The sequence below is a fragment of the Sardina pilchardus genome, chromosome 6, assembly GCF_963854185.1.
Source record: "Sardina pilchardus chromosome 6, fSarPil1.1, whole genome shotgun sequence".
Classification (NCBI taxonomy): Eukaryota; Metazoa; Chordata; class Actinopteri; order Clupeiformes; family Clupeidae; genus Sardina; species Sardina pilchardus.
The window spans coordinates 30,317,455-30,339,448 of record NC_084999.1 but is presented as its reverse complement, the minus strand read 5'-3'; the positions used below and the strand labels follow the sequence as shown (position 1 = coordinate 30,339,448).

Here is a 21,994-nt window from a genome sequence, read left to right as displayed (position 1 = left end):
ACGGGTGTTTAGAGTTCTCCGCCGGCGGGCAATATGCTGTTACCACGTTATAGTTCAGCCACATTAGCCTACGGCACAAGAGGAAAATCTGCAAGGGAAGTACCCAGTCAAGGCTTTCGAGTTACAGCAAGCCCTCATCCCCATTCTTGAGTTCAGGGGGACATTCATCTTGACGGGACATCATAACCTACACTAGACACCGCGTCGAATGCGTTGTCCGCGACACCCTTGCGAGTCTCCTGACAAATGCGCACCTGCAGTTTCTACCTGGCTTTATCGTCAGAGGATCTCTCACAGTTGATAGTGCGTTAATGTTTAGTTAGCGTACTTGTCTATGACTTGCCACAAATGGAAAGTGCCGGAGGAGTACTATGGTGCTTGTCAGACTAACTATCAACTGTGCGTGATGCCAGCGCAGAAATTACGGGATACAAAACCAGCCTGTAATAGTCTTCGCTAAATAACACTGACGAGTTATCGGGCATATATTTGACGTGTCGCCACTCCAGAAGTTGTTCCAATCCAAGTGATCTACGCTTCTCGCCTCGGCCGTTTGCTCCACATATTTCCTGCTTTGTAAGCCAACCGGACTACCTGGAAAGGGTGTGCTGCTCTCAACTCGATTAGGCTACAACAGGCTCGGAAGTGAACGAGAGGACGATGAATGAGGATACCACAGTCTTCAAGACCGAGGAAAGCCGCACAGCCTGTTAGGTCGTCATGAGACATTTTGTAGATCTCGAAACTTCACCGAATTCTTTGATACATCAAGTTCTTTTACGCTCCAGGTAGACACGTGCTATATCCTGCAGAAGTTTCCTCACCATGGCTTGTCGACACTTCACACATTCAGCCTGTGGCTGGAATGGTTCGGTGGGGAGAAGACTGGTTACAGTAACACTGGTAGGGGTGTTTTTAGTGGGTACAGTGTTGCCGCTTGGCGCAGCCAGCTCTCCAGAAATCCCCACCGGTGATTTGAACGGACACCATACCCCACATCAACCTAGCAACGACCATGACGGTCACGCCAGTCACAACACATCTAAAAAGGCCTTTCCCGTCCTGTCCTTCGATTTCGAGCGTATAGGGATGCCGTTTGAAATATCACTATGGGTACTGTTGGCCTCCTTGATGAAGTTGGGTAAGTTCATCACAGTTCATGCACCACGATATACAGTAGGCCTAGTCACTACCATACTAACCAATAGCCTTGTCATTCTTTAGAAATGTAATCTCAATAGAGAACAGTGGAATTCCAGATGGGCTGCCTTGACATTCACTGTGTAGCCTAAGTTAGGAGGAAATAGCATAGCACACATTTCTGGAGAATTTCTAATTTTGTACTTTACTAATTGTAATTTCTAATTTACTTTTGTATGACGAGCATGCACTAAAAGTTTAAGCACAGACATTTGAAGTATGTGGGTAAACATGCAGACAAAATAATAAGCCTATACAGACTAGGCATCAACTCCTGTCTGACCCCCCCCTAGTTATCCTCTTACCCTTGCCCTCCTCCCAGATGAGAGCTGACTGAAGGGGAAGCGAACTGACTAGAAACAGGAACCGTGTTGATGCCTCTTGTCTTGTCTGAATCAGTCCTTTATTATGCTTGGTTCACTAATGTACTCGTTGTCTGGGATGAGCGTTTCTTGACTGAGACATCACACCATCACCTAAAGACACACACACACAGAGGCCTTCTTAATCTCCAGAGTTCTGTTTGTCCAGGTGCTAGAGTGAAGTCTGTTGATGAATTGATGATTTTTGACTCCCTAAAAATAAGCTCCTCATAGTACCCTTAACGTTGGATCAGACTGAATGTGTGTTCCTAAACAGAACTGCTTTTGCTCTGGCAGGATCTTGAGTCATGTGTTTCCGGGTTGGTGTTGTGGTTTCAATGACTTCTGTCAGTGACTTGACAGTTTATTACACTATTGTAACAGTCTGCAGTTTGCCCGTTTACACTTGTAGGACCCCCAGTGCAGGGATCTTTTGGGCTGTTCAGCCCTTTTTTATACCTGTGTGAGCATGCATCCACATGCACAGATACACTGAACTAAACCATGCCTACACGGCTCGCATGCCTCTTCTTATCCGCCACTGTTCTCTCTCTAGTCCACTCAGTCTCGACTCCCTGATCAGCTCCGTCATCTAAAGTCCTGCAGTGTCCCCTGCTGTCATTTGTAGGGGAGAGAGAGAGAGAGGAGAGAGCGAGAGAGAGGAGGGAGAGAGAGAGAGAGAGAGAGAGAGAGAGAGAGAGAGAGAGAGGGAGAGACTGTGTGTGTGAGACAGAGATGTGTAATTATGGCCAAAATGCTGGGTTTTTAAAAACAATAGTGGTACAGATTTGGTTAAAAGTATGGTTCTAATACCCATTAAAAGTTCCTATATACAAAAAGTTCCCATATTCCCACATAAAGTTCCCATATAGTATAAAGTTCCCATATTCCCATATAAAACCCTGACAGTGTGCTCGTCCCATCCTTTACAGACTTCCGGAATCCCATGTGATCTTTCACTGGTCCCTCATTCTGCTTATTGTCTCACAGTGGTCAAAATGGCTTCTTAACCTAGTTACAGAGCGATCATAAACTATGGCCAATGTGCATCATGGTACCTGTAACCATCAGTCAACCATGATAGAGTATCTGTTGCCGTGAGGTGTAGCACACAATCTGTAATGTATTAGTCCAGATAAGAGGATAAAGAGAGAGAGGAGAGGGAGATGGGTGTGGAATGTGGTTGTGTAGTAAGAGCTCAAAACAACAGCTCAGAAAGCAGAGATGCACACAGTACAGCAGCACTCAGCAACAGCACTGCGTTTTGACATGGCATCAGTTAATTGGGCTACTTGTTGAGTGGCCAGGGGGAAAAAATGCATTGCTCTTTAGTTGTCGCTGTGAGACTGAGCAGGCTGTGTGTGTGTGTGTGTGTGTGTCAGCTGTCTGTTCCTGGGGACTTGGTCACTAGGCATCTGGTGAGACAGAAGCAGTTCCCAGTTCTCCATTTGAAATGCAAACATTGCTTAGCTTGAACAAAAGAGAGAAAGATAGTGCCTCGGTGCTGCCTGCAGCCGACTGTTCATCTGATTTCCATCAGGTGATGCTAAACATGAGTCACAATGAAAAAGATTTTAATAGATTAAACTAAAGGATGTTTACTCTTCCAGAACAGTTAATAACATTACCTCAAATAATCTTTTACTGTGGAAACTTTTCTGAGTGGTTACCATTTTTAGAACATGAAATCCTTTGTTCCATTTGACACACTCTTGGTACTATCCTCTGGCACTATCCCACACATCCACATTTAGTAGGTCTTTATTGAGCAATTTCTTATTCTTAATCATTTGGTAATTTATTCTTGGTAAGTCCTTAATAAGCAACTTTGATCTTGATCTAAGGCTACTGCTATATCGGATCAAAAAACACATATTACTTATGTACTAATGGCTAACATGTGTTCACTAAAATAAAGTGTAACCCTTTCTGCATATACATAGATATAGACTGTAATGAACACTTTTATGGGAAAGTTAGGGAGACTGATAGAATAGTTGGACACATGGTCCAAGTTGATATCAAACACCCATCTTTTAGTCTGTCGGGCACCTAATGGACCAAGGAACAGATCGCATATCCTGTCATACTTGCAGAGGCATTTGATATGTGCAGTAATGATACTCTCTTGGCATTGCTTGCCAGTAGACATACAATCCCTATAATAAAACTTTACATTTTACAATAGAGGTACAATTATAATGCCACTTTCAGACCTCATTCTTGTGACGGTCCTCTGTGAGACCACGCGGGCCTCTCTGAGACTGCTCTCCTTACACTGTTGTAATTACCCCAGCTGAGGTGTTTTGCAGGGGTTTCAAGGAACTGGCGCCACAGCAGCAACAACGCATAAATGTTTCAGGTTCAATTCATTATTGATAGCAGCTTGTCATGTTGAGCTGCCATTCAGTTGCACCAGTGGGGATGGGGAACAGTTTCCCCCAGGAGTTCCACTCAAAGACTCCTTACAAAAGAGGCCAGTTTCAATGCTCTGTGTTAATATGCTACCATCCATCACCCCTTGTCCAGGGATTTTGGTGAACACATATTGTGCAACAGAATACCCAAAGTTGGGGTTGGGCAGTTAAATATGCAGTTAGCACTGTATTTCCATTGAGTATATAGTGAGGTAAATCTGAATAAGACAGTGACTAAGTGAACCATTCCTGAACTACATGAAAATAGTGAAGTAGGCCCACTTAAGCCATTTTCCAAAGGCAACTTGATTGGGTTTCTGACTGATGAGCATGTATGTAGCGCCAGCAGTAATGTCCAGGCTGGCAGGAGAGGTTTTGTGTGTCGGTTGAGCATGTTTACTCAGCAGGTGAATAAAGCTACAAGTTTGTGTTGTGAAAGGTCCATAGGTCTCTCTTATCTACCACAAACATACTTAGACCCTTGACGTGGGCGTGAGTGTGCACAGGCGTGAAAGGGTTTATCCCCTGGAACAATGGCCCATTTTTGCGTTATCACCATCCCACGGACTGCGTCATGAATTTTTACAGCCGAAACAAAATTGATCTTGCCGAGCTTTTTGATGAGGTTGGGGTGATACTGCTTTGTACCAGCCCACTTGAACTCGTTCACCTTTAGCAGTGTGTGCTGGTGCCTAAACAGGGTTGGGTAGAGATTAAAAGCTAGCAATGCCGCGCAATGGGCAATAATGTATGACTTTCTATCGAAATGATTTAAACCTGGGAAATTCAACAAAACTTCTAGAACAAAAGTAAAAAAACATTGGACTTGTCAAATCAGCCGTGTTTGTTAATACTCTAGTGTAGAGCAAATGTTTATCTTTCTGTTTCCTGTTCAAGCAAAGAGTTCCATTCGTCTGTTGAATGTCATGTGAACTATGCTTAGATTTACAATATCTGTCACCTAAAATGACATCTCATCTGCTAGATGTGCAGCACCAGGTTGCGTGGGAAACAGGGTCACAAGGTCAGTGTGCGGTTATCACTCAGGCCTGTAATGGTGCCTTTGCTCCATGGAAAGCAATGGAGACTGACTGTCGTCAAAGCAGTGTTCATAACTCTGAAGCAATAAAACAGTTTTTATTAAGGGGCCATTAAGTTGCAACCGCTTATGTTATCATGGAGCTCATTGCTCTCAGCGTGGGTGGTAAGCAGTGGATCTCAGCAATGTGAGTGAATCATTTCTTCTGACAGATTATGGCTTATTGACTCAATACAATCAATGACCCAATTAAGATGTGGAACAATTTACCTTTACTGTACTGTATAGATTATTCAATGGGTTATCCTTAGGAAACCTTGGGCTGTCCTTGCTGATCAGAGATCACCCAAAACTCAACTGATAGCAACAGTAACATTGTGAAAAGGAACCCCCATCAAATGGCTTATCAGGATAACAATCTCTTTAAAGAAAAGAAGGCGATCTGATAATGTGGGTACACTTAGGCTCTGGAAACAACAGGCTATCTGCAAATGACTGCAACTGTAAAGTTTGTGGTTAAACACTGAAGATACAGATTGAATCAGCAGAACTTGATGCCTGCATGGCAAACATCCTCAGGAAATGTGCATTTTAGTGTCACGTTTCAGATTTTTTTCTGATTTGTCCGGGGCTGTGACTGGTCGTTTTTTTTTTTTTGTTGCTATTATTGCCTTGCTTTGGGTGTAACAGCAACAGAGAAAGAATCTGGCCTGATGCCAAAGCCTCCCAACCCAGATAAAGACCAGCCATAGTTTTTGCTTATGACGTCCCAGCGGACTCGACAGTGATTATTCTGGGTATTTAATGTCAGCCTAAGAGAATCATATCTAGACGTAAAAAAAATTAGACCTCACTGCCTTTACTAAGTAAATGGCAGTTATAAAATTGTCTAAAAAGGAAAGGGAGGATTAATTTATATAGTGCACCTTCCAGCACAATGGCTACTTAGAGTGCTTGGCATAGACAGAGACAAAGACAGCATCAATAATACATAGGCTAGAGCCATGGGCAATGCTCTCTTGGCATGCACACAGAAGCAACATGGTGTTCTTGAACAGTCCATCAGGCCATAGCATACTGCCCTTGAGCAGTCTAACCAGGCAACCAGGGGACACAGCTGCTGATCATACTTCCCAGCCCTGCTGACGGGACTGGGGTGGGGGGTTGGTTTTTCTGAATTGTCCCCGAAGGAATTGTGGGCATAGGATCATATGAGTCATAGTCATAGGCACACACACATCAGACACACGTGCAGCCCTAATCAAGATGACCTTGCCTGGAAGTAGCGCTGGGTAGGGGCCTGGATGATGTTTATGTTGCCACCGCTACCATGGACACTCGGCTGGCATGTGTGGAATGAGGGGGGATTTATTGGTTTGTTTGGATTCTTCGTTGAGTCCTCCGTTTTTATGTGCTGGGTCTTTATCCACGTTGGTAAGGTTGACAGATAATCGATCAAGCCTCCGAGTCTGAATCACGGCTGTAGTCATCCTGCCCAGTCAGTGTATTTAGACCAAGTTTCCTGAAAGAGAATCTCATTTGGACTCACAAGAGTCTTGGAGCAAGCAGGCCCCAAGGCTGCATTGCTTTGCTGACACTATTGTTGTGTCAGCAATGGTAACCCACGGAGGGGGGAAAAAAACCCCATTCTGGGTGTGATATCACAATGGACGGGCGAAGTCACATTGTTATGGTGTTGACATACTGTAGATCCTTCATCTGGTGTTGATGTGTTGACAGGTGATGGAACTCTCCCCACAAGAGGACCTCCTCTGGGGTTTATCAGCCTGTCAGAGTGGCTTGTTGAAGAGCCCCTCTTCGCCTGTAACCCTAAGCAGAGTCCCGTTGTGTTGGTCCTTCTGCCTTGTGACACCACTCTGATAAGCAGACTCTCAAGAGCATGTGTGGACATACCAGCCAGTGGTACTGCGTTTGTCATGTCAAGGAGATAGCAAAACCAAGGGGTCTAGGCGAAAGAGCTTGTATATGAAGGAGGATCTAAAGCCAATATTCTTGCTAGTTGTTTAATACACAATACAGTAATAAAGGTTAGCGAAAGTATATTGATCCATTCAGAATCCTTTTCCAACCTACTGCTGAAAACGTTTCAGCTTTTTTCACAAGCAAATAAAAGCACATACTTAAACAAACATCTTACACATCATTTGTATGGGACATCAGCCAAGATTAAGAATGGGCCTACTGTGAGATAAAAACAGCATGCACCACCTTTTGCACTGAGGAAAGTCAGGGACGGAAACATTTGCACTGCACCTTTGCACGATTTTGCACCTTTTGCAGTCTTGCCTGTAGAGCCCTGGATATTGAAAACAACCTATACAAATGTTTTGAATCCTAACTGCCTAACTGTTTGGCCCTTTGTGCGCCTTTGAGTCCTTCTTGGCTGTTATGACCTTTCAACGTGACTGACTGTCACACCAGAAGAACCTAACGACAAAAAATCAAGGAGCAGCTCAACCCTGTGTATTTCTCAGCAGTGAGACAAAGCAGATTTGTGCATTATAGTGTCTCACAAGCGGAACAGCCAATCAGTCAGCTCCAGGGGACTTTGTGATAGAGGGAACATTGTGTGGCGCAACACCCCAATGGCAGTGACACTTTTTCAGCACCTGTATTTGTTCCCCTTCCTTTTCTCTGTGACCAGTGGATGTGACTGGTGAGGGAAGACTTGACACAGACCAGTGGAGGTGAATTTGAAAGAGCCCCTTGTCTTCTAGTGATGAGTCATTCTCCTTTTTCTCTCTCTTCCATCTCTCTCTCTCTCTTTCAAAGTGCCCCCTCAGTCTGGCTTTTCTAGGAGTATGAAGCAGAGGATAATGGGTAATTTAGCATTCTGGTGAGGCATTCATGACCTGGGCGCTGGTGGTTTGCAGAGCCATGGCATTTAGAGCCGCTTTCGTCTATCCAATTACGACCTGTTCGCTTTCATCCCATTCTCGGCTTTTTCATACCATAAATCTTCTGTCTTTTGCAAGATCTAGGTCCAGTGGGTGTGATGCTGTTGAAATATAGAAGAATGTGGCTATTCATCGTCTCCTGTTAGCGAGCGTGCTAATGGAAAACAGAATAGAGTCACAAATGACAGCCAGAGCGGACATGGAATTGTCTTTGGGCGCGGGCGGGAGCCTCCTGAGTCTTTGTCTGACCTTGTCCAGATTAGATTTGTTATTTCAGGCTGTACTGGGTATTCGCATGTGGCAAACAAGAGATCAAGTTAGCCTATATCCTGGATCAGATTTTATTTTGTAGAGAGTGTGTATGCATGGGACATGTACATACTGTCAAATAGCTTAAGCCTACAGTATTAAATAGAGTAAATACACATATTATGCTGTTTTATTGTTACGCTTTGGCAACACTGTACCAACAACAGTCATGCTGATGAAGCATGAAGTTGAATTGAAATAGGCTAACACAAAATACCGATCCACAGGTTAGGCAACACTGTCAGGAAACAATGGGATTGGTATAGAATGCATGCTGTTAATGGCAACGATTTTTGTGCTTTTGATTCCTGCTTTGTGCTTTTGATTCTTGTTTTGTGCTTGCTTTCATATCATTCCGCAAGAAGTCCGTTCACTTATTTGGAATTTCATTGAAAGTGAATGTCAGCTATAGTAAGACATTGTCACCCAACACCTGAAACTGTGAAGTTGTGGCAAACTATTTTGTCAGCAGAAGCCACGAAACGATAGCCAAGTCATTTTTAAAGACCCACTGTGTTAAGTTTATTTTCTCGCTGGATAAGCGGGATAATGTATTGTCTCTGGGTTTTTTTCGCCCTGTTCTGTTCTTATTAAATGTAATCGAGTTTTACAGTAGCATGAATGTGCTAGATTGTGTATCTGTTACTGTTAGAAGATTTTATGCCATGCCTCTCTAGGTAAAGCATACAAACCTTGTTTACTTTCTCAGCTCAACTATGCTGTCCAAACACTTACGTGGCATACCAGCAGAGCATTTGGAGGAATTCCTTCTTATGAAAAGAGGGACAGTGATTCTTTAGAAATGGGGCATACAAGTAGCCTACATACCATTTTACTGGTCAAACAAGCTCTGCTTGTAGGCTACTCAAGTTCTACGGTGGCTCTTAAGGGAAGGGTTTTGTTCATTATGTGAGTGGTGTTATGTCATTGTCAACGGACTAGCTCTAGGCTGTCATAACACATACTCTAATACATACAGTACTACCACAGGCTTGGAAATTAACACCTAATGTGAGAGTGATATTTGAAATTAAGTGGAGTCTGGTGAAGGTTTGTTTATCCAATAAGTAGCCACTCGGAGAGAGAGAGGGAGAGAGAGAGAGAGATATCTGTGTATGGTGGAAGATGAGCTTCCCTACCTCTGGCAGCTGTACACCGGGCCCTGTGCCGAACCTCACAACGCATGAAAGGAGAATATCCCTGACAGATCTCCTCTGTGCGCTTTTGTTGTGTGTGTTGTGAAGGGCTAGGGAGTTGGGAGGCGGAATGTGGATGAAATTATGGTCTGTGTGCCTTGACAAGGCCATTCAGAAGAGGGATTCACTCAAAGCCTCACAGGCCACCAGCAGTAGTGTGTACCCGCCTCCGACAAGAGGAAATGACATACAGCAGTGTGTGCTTCCTCATAGTGGGGCGATTGTTGATGGACCCGGGGAGAGTGTTTGTGAAATATTGAAAGAGAGAGTGTTAGTCTTTGTGCGGGCGTGGGTTTGCAAAGAATGATATGGCAGCCTTTACTGGCAGACTACATTGGACTCTGTTCTACTCCCATAAGACAACGTTGGTCTTGTCATGTTAAGCTGTTTCATGAAATGCTTGTCATGTCATTGAAATTGGTGGTTAATTGTTGAGTTAGTCTAAATATTTAAATATGTTTAAATGCTCATCTATGCTTGGTATGGGGTAATAAAGCAATGTATGTTTTTACCCCATATGTATGTTTTGTCTCTAATAAGCTACAGGCCTACGATAGGCTAGTAAGCGACCCTGCAGTTAAAAAAGATACTTTACATAAAAAAGTTACTTTACATATAACATACAAAAAAAAGAGAAATGTCTTTTGATCATAATTAAAGGAAGACCATTCATAGCAGGATTGTGGAAGGGAGTTTGATGCTGAATAGGCCAAGTATTGCGCCATTATTTAATTAAATGTTGGAAAATCAGAGATACGATATTTCTTCAGCCAAATTATGTTATACTTAAGCAATCTTATAATGACAAAACTAATGTTGGAAGCAAAGGCAAACCATGCCTAAGCTCGTTTTACCAACCTCAGTTTCCTTGTGAATTTCGCAAACAAATACACTTGCCCACACACTATGCGCAAACTAGGTCATATCAAATCATGTTTGATACAATCTTAAAGATTCAATACACAGACTTACTATTCGCTAAACAAACAAACAAACAAACAAACAAATTGCATCCATTGCACAATTGCATTCAACTGGTGTTGTGATGCCGAAATCACAATATGATTAAGGAACTGAATGCTAAAACAGTGATCATATCTGAGTACCTGATCGAGACATCTCTGACCTTTAAAGAGGCATTCCAGTTTACAGATATCAGCACATCTCTTGAAATAGCCTACAGTTAGGAAGCAGGATGTAGACCTCCATGCTTGAGTTGCCAAAGATTGTTCTGATGTGATTTTACGTCAGGAGGAGTTCTTTGGAACCCTTTTCTGCCTCAGATTGAAAATGAAAGCAGCTATTGTTGTGCCAATAAAATGTAATTATGTGTTCATTCCAAGTCCAATAAACTAGAGAATGAAACTCAACAGAACAGCCAAACAGTCCATTTGGACCAGTGCCTCAGCACTGCAGTAGATGTCTTTAGCGTGGCCATGACACTGCTGTTTAGCACAACAGTGCTTTCTTCGCTAACAGCATGACCTGCTAATTAGTTGGCGCTAATTGCCGTCTCACAGTGTGATGGTGTGGTAGGAGGCAGGACAGGTACCTTCCCCTCTCCTCTACCTCTACTTCCAAAGGGCCCTGCCCCCACCTCCCCTCTGACTTGGTGTCCCATAGTGTGTGTTCTCCCTATTGTTGCTTCTTCTTTCTCTAGTCTCTCTCTCTCTCTCTCTCTCTCTCTCTCTCTCTCTCTCTCAGTCTGTCTTTTTCTGTCCTGCTGTTTGGATGATGCAGCTGCTGTTGTGCTGTTAGCGCTCCACCTTGGCCTTTGCTAATGGGCTCTGATAGCGCAGGGCCCAGTGGGGCTGCAGAAGGGGAGGGGCTCAGGACACACCGTCCAAGGACACGTTTAAGACGCGCAGAGTGCCTGGGAGAAAGATGGAGAGAGAGAGACAGAGAGAGAGAGAGAGAAGGAGAGAGAGAGAGATGTACAGGAAGAAGGAGACGGTTAGCCGCATGGCTAGGCACTCTGCCAGAGTTACAGTCATGTTACCTCTATCAGCTGCTCAAATATAGCTCCCAGATAATTCAGATTTACTAAGCTGTTTTTATTTTCAATTATTCATGATTTACTGTTTGCCGTGACCTTTAGAAGAGCCGAGGAGAAAAAATGCCAGCTGAGCACTGAAGCTGCAGCACTGTGAAGAGCCAGTTTTACGTAACATTGCAGTTGTTGACACGGCACTGTTTGAAATAACCCGCTGTGTCCCGCGACAACAGTTAGCCTGATTCACTACAGGGGAGTCAAGGAGTTATTAGATGGGAGGCAGAATATTCTGGAAAGGTCCCTTGACCCTCGTTGATGGCCATTAACAGCTTAGAGTGATACTTCCCTTTTGCCCGCTCAATCACCGTGCTGATTTTTCTGTGGGTGCAGTCATTTCTTCAGGCTTGACGGAGTTTAATTTAGCTTGGGAGTCCCCAGGGCACCTGAGTGTGGTGTGTTATGTAAAAAAAAAAACACACACTGTGTGGCTGTAGCTAATTGCTGTGTTCTGCTTAAGTGACTTCAGAAGATTGAAAAATAAATAAATGTGGAGAAGGAACTTTTAACCCAGTGGGACAACTGGCCTCTGGACTTCTCCTATCAGTGTCAAGGCTCTTTCAGTTTCTCGTGTGTGTGTGTGTGTGTGTGTGTGTGTGTGTGTGTGTGTGTGTGTGTGTGTGTGTGTGTGTGTGTGTGTGTGTGTGTGTGTGTGTGTGTGTGTGTGTGTGTGTGTGTGTGTGTGTGTGTGTGTGTGTGTGTGTGTGTGTGTGCGCGTGTGTCTGTGTGTGCACCTGGGGTGTATTTCTAGAGTAACTTGTGGGGAGTAGTTTATTTACTACCACATGATGTAGACCTTGTAGTGTTTAGTTCCTGTTTCTGACGTCTTGCGGTTTGTTGTTTTTTTCCACTGCCATGATATTGGCCTGTCCCATCAGCCTCGTGTGTCACTTCCTGTAGTGTCTCCAGGGTTACCGCCAGTTCAAATGGGTGTACTGTACGCATTTGTAGTGTTTGAGCCAGGCCAGTCTTAGCACGTTTAGTAGAAAGAACTCATCCTTAAAGACATGTCTGCTTGTCCTCACACACACAATCCATGACCAAGTTTCTATATTATGACTTGTGTATCACTAAATACATTGCTACTGTACATGTGTGTATTAACTTACAGTGTTAATGAGAGTAATGTCTACACATAATTACTTCTCTTTGCCATGAATCATTGGAACACAGTTCCCTATTGTTATATTTACTATTTAGCAATGTCCTGTTGGCAATGTTTGGCAATAGATTTTTCATCTCATTTCAAAAGGTTCAGTCAGTGAGAGTTTGAGAGAGACTTTGACCTTCAGACATTTAGATTCAGATTAAAACATTTCCCGAACAAATGGATATGCACTATCATATACATGCTTACGTGTACACTAAAGCACACAGTGGCCGACGGTTTGTCACACAAACACAAATCTTTGTTACTCGTGTTGACAATGTGTGAGAAACACAGTTTTCTCCATACACATCTATGCTGTCACAAGCCAGTAGCTCTCAGTGAGTTGCTCAGAATGGGAACAGTGACGAGTGGATGTTTGACAAGGACACCTGTATGTAGTACAGATATCAAGTTGTTAAAGCCGGTGTTATAAAGGTGTAACAGGTGCTGTTAAGTTTAGGACTTTCATTTTGTAGTTCTGGAGTGGTGGGAATGAAGTCACCTGACTGGTCTCACCTTTCTCTCTACCTGTTAAATGTATCCCTGTCAGAGACAAAATGAGAGAAAATGTGTAGATATGTTGGCAGTGTTAAATATAGGCATTTATTGTTTTCTATGAATAGTATGATTCCAAAAGTGAGTTAGCTTGTTGCATTTCTTTCAGGAGATACTTGAAGGCAGAAAAGACGTGAGTAATGTTATGCCTTTAGTTTACAGTACAGTGTAGTTACACATGCATTATGTTTTTGCCCTGTGGCAAGATCATTGGCCTGGCAAGGGTGTCACTATATTGACAAGATATATATACTTGAAGGGAGAGGCAAATGCATTCATATCACGTATCACTGTTTGCTAGCAGGCTTGTGTGTAGCTTGTGTTGGGTAGATAACTACTGTATTAACACTAAATTGTCCATTTCTGTGTATTCTTTATCTCTCCATCTCACCCCTCTATCTCCCTTGCTCTCTCTCTCTCTCTCTCTCTCTCTCTCTCTCTCTCTCTCCGTGTCTCCTTTTCCCACGTGTCCCAGGTTTCCACCTGACGCCGCGTCTGTCCGGCATCGTGCCCGAGAGCTGCCTGCTGATCGTGGTGGGGCTGCTGGTGGGCGGCCTGATCAAGGTGGTGGGCCAGAAGCCGCCCGTGCTGGAGTCCAACCTCTTCTTCCTGTGCCTGCTGCCGCCCATCATCCTGGACGCCGGCTACTTCCTGCCCATCCGCCCCTTCACCGAGAACATGGGCACCATCCTGATCTTCGCCGTGGTGGGCACGCTGTGGAACGCCTTCTTCGTGGGCGGCGCGCTCTACGGCATCTGCCAGCTGGAGGGGCTGCACCTGAAGGACTACGACCTGCTCTCGTGCCTGCTGTTCGGCTCCATCATCTCGGCCGTGGACCCGGTGGCCGTGCTGGCCGTCTTCGAGGAGATCCACATCAACGAGCTGCTGCACATCCTCGTGTTCGGCGAGTCGCTGCTCAACGACGCCGTCACCGTGGTGAGTAGGCCGGGATGGGATGGGATGGGATGGGATGGGATGGGATGGAGACAGACAGGCAGGCCTTTGTTGGACATCAGCAGGTCTTCAAAATGGCCTTACGTAAGCGCTTTAGCACTTTTCAAGGTTCGGGAAGCTTTTTTTTGGAGGAGCTGTTTTCGTGGATCCCTTTGTACTGCCAGTTCGGGCCCAGTCTTCTGTCAGTCAAATTCTGCATAAACTGCTGCTGCCAGCATGGGGTTTGTAGCTGACTGCATAGAACTTGGTTCTTTTTAAGACTTTTGCTGGCAGGCAGTTTGAACAAGTTGAACATTTGATATGTCGTCTCTCAACCGCGGGGTCGCCTGAAATTCAAATGGGGTCGCCTGAGATACTGGGTATTGTACAATGGATCAGTATGTTACATTACAATGTACATGCATTAAATAAAACCCCCATGATATCCAAGTTAAGTAACGGATCCTTCATTATAATCTAGCTAAGTAAAAATAAACGTAGAGGGGTTCAGTTCAGTTTTTGTCAATGAGACAAAAACACCCCACTTGCACAGACATCCTGCTTTGCATCAGCGCACGGCAAAAAGCCCTATGGTTGGATTAGATTTGCCGAGGGTATCCCGCTAATCTCTCTAATCAAATGAGTATGTCATGAGGAGGCGAGCATAGCTAAAATGGTCGTGCGTCACAAACCCTTCCACAAGGTGGAGGCTAAACTCTCTGTGCTCCTGTTTTTCCTATTTTTATACTTTGGCCAGGATTTTATAGCCACAAAGCCACATTGAGAATAGTATCTCCACAGCACCAGAGAGTTTAGTGTCTGTCCTGGTCCTGCCTGAGGTGAACTCGGCTGGCTTGATGTTCCTCTGTGTGTGTTTATCACTCCTCATCACAACCAGAGGCGTGACTGTAAGGCTCTGGAGCTGATAGCTGACTGCGAAAAACACATTTCTCTCCTGGCGTTAAGTAATTACCATGCCTGTGTTTGCCAGTGCGTCTCCATGAGAAAAACCTCACCGTGGGGGCAGACGGTGCTCCATAATCACCTGTCAGTTTCACACGCCGGCGAATACTAGGAAATATTTGTCGTTCTGCAAAGAGAGCCATTTTGTTTTTTCCATGTGTAATAAGAATCAAGCTGTAGTCATTTCATGTTATACAAGTAATCAGTACTTATGGACTTGTATTAGATATATTAGATGTATTTCTTAGTAGAAAGCCTCAGCTGATCCTACATTTGTTATATCTGTGTTATACGGAATGCTAACTGCTAACAGCAGACTTGAATCAGAATCAGAATCAGCTTTATTAGCTTTATTAAACAAGTAAGGAATTTGACGCCGGTTAACCTGTGCTCTCAAGTAAAACGGTCAACAATAACATAAAAAAACAGTAAAAATAGAATAAGGGCAGTAAGCTATGTATAAGAATAAATTGATAAATACAGTATGTACATTTGCAAATAAATAGATGCTATGGGTGGGATAGGGTAATATCAAACACTTAATGGATCCAGTGTATCTGTCCGAGGGCTGTCCGCTCTTAGCCTGATTACCATCGACTTTTAAAGGCTCTGCGAGACTTTAGTCTGACCAACAGCCTGTGCTAACACGGTTTCTTGACAGCGCTGGTTGACCCGCCTCCTTTAAGTGCCTCGATTTGCTACTGGTAGATGTCAGAAAGCGGATTGCCGAGTTTAAACCAATAACAACACTCTTTCCGCTGCCTTGAACACGCCTCTACCCAGAGACGTTGGAGCTGCTCAAAGTTGATTGGTTCTCGACCAAAGGGGGCAGTTCCGCAGATTTCGGGAACTCAGAAATCCTTCTCAATGAGCAGTTGACCAGACCAGCAGCAAAAGCCTGAAGGCGTTGCGTCACTGGGAGGGCGTGCCAGGCTAGTCCGCTCTGCTGTGGTTGCTGAATTGGACTTATCTCTGTTGCTACCTGAGTGTCACAGACAGGCATCGCGTGGGTTTAGTGTGGCGTGTCAATATGTCCCCCCGTGTCACCTCACATTTCCCCCACTCATCGCAGAGGTTCACACAAGTGTGAAATCTCTCCCTCCACTTTCAGCACAGGAAATGGTCACACTCGCGTCGCTTTCATGCGGTCACTTGCTGCTCAATGTCGTTATTTTGTTCTGTCCACATGCATCCTCTGTGTGGTGGTGGGTGTGTACTGGCTGTGACAGCTCGAGGCTCTGGGTGGGGCCCTTGATGGGGGGGCGGGGGTGGGGGGGTCTGATCTCTGTCGTTATGGCTCCTGTAGTGTTGGGCCAGTGTCTGTGTCTGTGTCTCAGACAAACAGAGCTAGGGCTCCAGGGCCAAACAAAGGGGATCAATACAATTAGTCTGTGTGTGTGTGTGTCTGTGTGCGCGGTGCACGTTTGTGTGTGTGTGTGTGTGCGTTTGTGTGTTTTTGTGTGTGTGTGCGTGTGTGAGTGTGTGTGTGTGTGTGTGTGTGTGTGTGCATGCACGTGTATGCGTGCATGTGTCTGTCTCGTTTAGGTGTTTTTGTGTGTTTGTCTCTATGTTTTGGTGTGTGTGTGCACGTGTGTGTGTGTGTGTGTGTGTGTGTGTGTGTGTGTGTGTGTGTGTGTGTGTGGAAGTATGACTGAACACCGCAGGACAAACTCTCCCTCCTTCTCTCTCTTCACCCTCTGCCTTCTGAACTCCTGTCCTCCCAGAAAAGCCCAGAAGTACATTAGCTCACAGTTGCTGCCGGCGTGATCGAAATGAAGCTCGGCCACCAGTTTGCCACAAGACTTTTTCCTCATGACTTCCTAATGAGCAGAATGGCATGGCCGTTAAGAATCCATCGCCTCTCCACACAGGAACCACAGACTAGAGTCTAGAGAGACTGCTTTAATGGAGGAATTCAAATGCAATAAGCCGCGGCTGTGCTTACTGCTCTCACGGCTTGAGTTTGTGTCTCAGCTGAAATAATGACTTTAATGGCTAATCAAGCCCCTGGTGGGTGGTCAGTGCAGTCTGGGGCGGGCTTATGAAATGAGTCTCCGGATAGTGTCAGACTGCACAGCGATTCCAGTCACTGGAGGTGAAAGCAGCAAAACTCCATTAACTCCGTTAACGTGAAAATAGGGAGAGGATCTCTCACTGACTACCTTTACATGCACTTGAGTGTCCCGGTTATTAGGCTTATCCGGGTTTTGATCGTATTTGGATGGCGTTTCCAGGAACACAGAGAGACCCGGTTGTTAGAATTCCAGTTTATATGATTAGATTAATTTAGATTATTAGATTAGATTAGATTCAACTTTATTGTCATGTCCAGAGTACAAAAGCAACAAGCAACAGCAGTATGATCACCTGATCATCAACAGTCATGTTTGGATTTGAGCCCTAATCTTGCTCTTTTTCTTTCTCCCTCCCTTTCTCCATTTCCATTTTTTGTCACTGTCTTTTGCTATCTCTCACCATCACTTTTTCTCTCTCTCCCTCTCCCTCCTTCCCTCTCTCCACCCCTCTCCTCCATCTCTCTGCGTGTCTAGGTGCTGTACCATCTCTTTGAGGAGTTTGCCGGCGTTGGCACGGTGACGATGGTGGACGTGCTGCTGGGCATCGTGTGCTTCCTGGTGGTGTCGCTGGGCGGCATCCTGGTGGGCGCCATCTACGGCATCCTGGCGGCGTTCACGTCGCGCTTCACCTCGCACACGCGCGTCATCGAGCCACTCTTCGTCTTCCTCTACAGCTACATGGCCTACCTGTCCGCCGAGGTCTTCCACCTCTCCGGCATCATGGCGTGAGTCGTCCCCCCTCCACCCCCTACACCCCCCCCCCCCCCCACACACACACACCCCTTACACACACACACACACACACACACACACACCCCAGTGTTCTCTCTGGGACTGATTAATGTCCTCTGGCTAAGCCAAGGTCAGGCCATCATTTCACAAAGAGCTTTATTACAATGCTAATTTACTGGAGCTATTACATGCTAATGGCCAAAATGAGGCGAGGAGACAGATGGATTATTGAGTATGTCACGCCAGAGTATGTGTGTCTTACCTCAGATGTACCTATCGCTAGACTAAATGCCTTGTCAGTGGAGATCGTCATTGAAATCTAGGATTGTAGGCTTATGTCGCGTTCCATTGGTCTGCCCGAGTCGGTTACTGAGTTTGTTTGTTTTCCCAAGCTACTAACCAGAGGTTGTAAATGGAATGCCCCCTGAAGTTGTACACTGCGTCGTCAGCTTGTTTGAACCCAGAGTACACCAAGTTCAAAATTCCAAGATGGCTGCACCCATTACCATAACAGTAAATGAGAGCCATTGATATACGCATGCTAACAAGTGGTGGCATTTTGTTCTTGACTTGTTGACTAACTGGAACGCAACCAGCTCAAGTTTTTACATGGATGAGACATCATTTCCAAATCCCTAGTCGTTTCGCGAGACAACTGAAACGTGACATTAATCCATGCGTAGGAATTTAACCCATTGTGTGGTGATGCATCACTGGTTTTCCAGTGTTTTGGTCGGCCGGCCCTTGTCTTTGACTGTCTGAATGGAAGGGTGTGTTGGGTGTTTTGTAATAGGCAAGACTTAAAATATCATCGCATGCAGAGGGAATGACAGTGAGAGAGAGAGAGCATGGACGATGGTCTGGATGTGGCTGTAGATACAAGGAAGTGATTCTGAAGCTGTTTCCTGTTTCTTAAACTGTGCTGTTTATCTCTACAGACAGACCATGCCACAGCCATGACTGACTTGTAGGTCAACTCCTGGAAGGCCTGTGAGGTTATAATAAAGAGGGTTTGAGGTTTTGATGCCAAAGTGAGATTAGGTTATTTACAAACGTCACGGCAACCCAGAGGACATTCACAGCCATGTCAACCCGATATGATCTGACAGAAAGAATGAAGTGAACCGGCATAAACAAAAAAAAAAACAGAATATAGGAACCGAGAAGTGAAGAGAGAAATGGAGATGTTGACTTCTAAAACCGCTTTGTGGAACTATTCGTTTTCACCTGCAGGAGAGGAAGAAGAATGGTCAACATGGAGAGGAGGAGGGGGAAGGGGGTGAAGGAGTAAGCTGTGAGATTGAGAGTGCTTGGCTGTCCCGACTGCTTGTTGACTTCATGAGCGCATCTGTGATGTACGGCCAAGTCATGAGAAAAAGGCTTGCTGACTTATAGTCGCCCCGCCCAACACACACACACACACACACACACACACACACACACACACACACACACACACACACACACACACACACACACACACACACACACACACACACACACACACACACACACACACACACACACACACACACACACACACACACCACACACACACACACACCCCACACACACACACACACACACACACACACACACACACACACACACACACACACACACACACCAGACAGACATAAAGCAGGACAGGAATACTGATAACTCCGGTGACAAGGAGATATTCGCGTCGCACCTTTTGACAGTCCATGGCCGTCAGTCCAGGGCAGATCTCATCCCCTTCTCTGCCTATGAGCCGTTAGTCTTCTGTGTGCTGCCGAGACCAGGGGCCTGCTGGAAGGGAAGAAGAGAGGAAAGGAGAAAAGGAGGGGAGGAGGAGAGGAGGGGTTACTGATCGATTGGTTCATTTACTGCTCAGGCGTGTTTCGTCACCACCTGTTTCCGCTTTAGCTGGTTGGCACAGAGTGAGAGGGAAGCTCTCTGTGAGAACAGGGATGTTTGTGTGTGTGTGGATGTGTTTGTGTGCGTGCGTGCGTGTGTGTGTGTGTGTGTGTGTGTGTGTGTGTGTGTGTGTGTGTGTGTGTGTGTGTGTGTGTGTGTGTGTGTGTGCGTGTGTGCGTGCGTGTGTGTGTGTGTGTGTGTGTGTGTGTGTGTGGTAACAGGACGACTAATGGGAGTATTAGGATGTTACGTAGTTTCAGTATGGTGATGACATGGTTATGTCATCTTGACCATGGCAGGCTCAAGCTCCAAGCTCTTGTCTTGTGGAGAACGACCCCGTGCCTAAGCAGGTAGAGAGACAGAGTGGACAAGAACCTGGTTTGTGGGTGATACAACACAGTGCCATGGGCTGTGGTGTCACCGTGGTGACACAATGTTATGGGCTGTCAGTCAGTCTTGTGCGCTGCTGTTGAAGCAGAAGTGAGTAGCGGTGGCGGTGCGTGGACAGACCAAGGGGGCAGGCGAACGTTCGGGGATTCACACATACACACACACACAGACACACACACTAACACACACACACCTGATTGGTATGAGCAGAGTGATTGAATCAGGGGATTTAAACGGTGTGTGTGAGATGCGTCAATGCAGGAGACCTATGCAGGAAATAGAAGACCAAAAAAAAACGTTGAAATGTGCTTCCTCGGTCTCTGCTGACGTCTGCGTGATAGCTCTGTCCATATCTTTTACTGTCTGTTGGACAGACAGGGAAGCTGCTGAGAAGAAGCCACTGGTCATGTGACCTGGGAGCAGAGCAACAGCCAGTCATCTGCAGAGCTGCGTGCTCTTCCACCTCCTCAGACTAATCGCTGTACTAGCAGTGTGAACCCACCCGTGGTGTTTACATCGTATCTCTCTCTCAGTGGCGGTTTTTTTGACGCACTTTGCGTCAGTCGGGCTCATAGGGTTAAGCGCTCGTGCCGCCCCATACAAGATGCCGCCCCGGGCGACCGCCCGGCTCGCCCGTACCTAAAACCGCCACTGCTCTCTCTCTCTCTCTTTCTCTCACTCTCTCTCTTTCTCTCACTCTCTCTTTCTCTCTCTCTCGCTCTCTCCTGAAGTTATGTCTGTAGTTACTGCTACTCTGTCTCTCTCTCTCCCTCAAACTCATTATTTCGCTTTTACTTTCTTTCTTTCCATTTGCACCTCTGTCGCACATTCTCTTTCTCTCTCTCCCCACATTTCTCTCTCTCTTGAAGTCAGCCTTTTACTTTCTTTCTCTCCCTTTATCTCTTTCACATTCTCTCTCTCTCTCTCTCTCTCTGTCTGTGTCTGTCTCTTCAGCCATAAAACTAAAAGTAGCTGAACCGTGAGACAGAAACGGCAGAGTTACGCGCGCTGTACCCTGGCATTATCTTCACTGCTGTGGAGAATTCTGTCCGCGCAGATAAATTGCCCAGAGACACGATTGAGCCACCCCCTCTGTATTTCCAGCGCTCTTAATTACAGAGCCTCACAGGGGCGATGGGACTGGAGGCAGACAGGTGGTTTAATATGCACATTGGCGTAGTTACTACTACTCTGCATACAGGGATGGGCAAAAACACATCAAAATGTAATTTAAAATAATATCAAATACATTAATGTTAAGTGTATCAAGATAAGCTACACAATACAGTAGCTACAGTACACCATGTATAAAAATATAAATAAAAGAAAAGATGGCCAGCAAATATGTTACTGTATAACTTGATGCATGTGTAAGTGATCTCGTATGTACGTGCTCAAACACAGAATTGTGTATTCTATGACAGGTGTTTGTCCTTTAGACTGCAGATAGTGTTGCAGTGTGTGGTCTGTTGTTCCTGTCAGTAATATGGGTGTGATTTGGTGTCTGGAAGTCAATGTCTTTGTAGTTCCCTGTACTATTCAATTCTCTCATACTTCATAATATTATGCCAGCTTCATTAGCAAAGCTGCCTCATTTCCATCAGTTTAAGAGTTATTTGAGTATCATAATACTAATGTATGTACTAGTGTACAGTACGTACTGTGTGTGTGTGTGTGTGTGTGTGTGTGTGTGTGTGTGTGTGTGTGTGTGTGTGCGTGTGTGTGTGTGTCCAGGTGTATTGATGAATTGCTGACATGATTTTCTTTGGCTTCCTTACCTTACACGGCTGTCTGTCTCTGTGCCTG

The 21,994-nt window shown here is 45.3% G+C and overlaps 1 protein-coding gene across 2 annotated transcripts in view; it reads left to right on the top strand.

The window, feature by feature from the left end:
* The window catches only part of slc9a1a (solute carrier family 9 member A1a), a 44,776-nt gene continuing 22,782 nt past the window's right edge, over positions 1-21,994 (top strand). For both annotated transcript variants that reach the window (XM_062539354.1, XM_062539353.1), the window contains exons 1-3: positions 1-1,141; positions 13,672-14,132; positions 17,642-17,892. In XM_062539354.1, the coding sequence (XP_062395338.1) occupies positions 826-1,141; positions 13,672-14,132; positions 17,642-17,892 (1,028 nt within the window). In that variant the 5' untranslated portion in view covers positions 1-825. The remainder of the gene's footprint in view (positions 1,142-13,671; positions 14,133-17,641; positions 17,893-21,994) is intronic.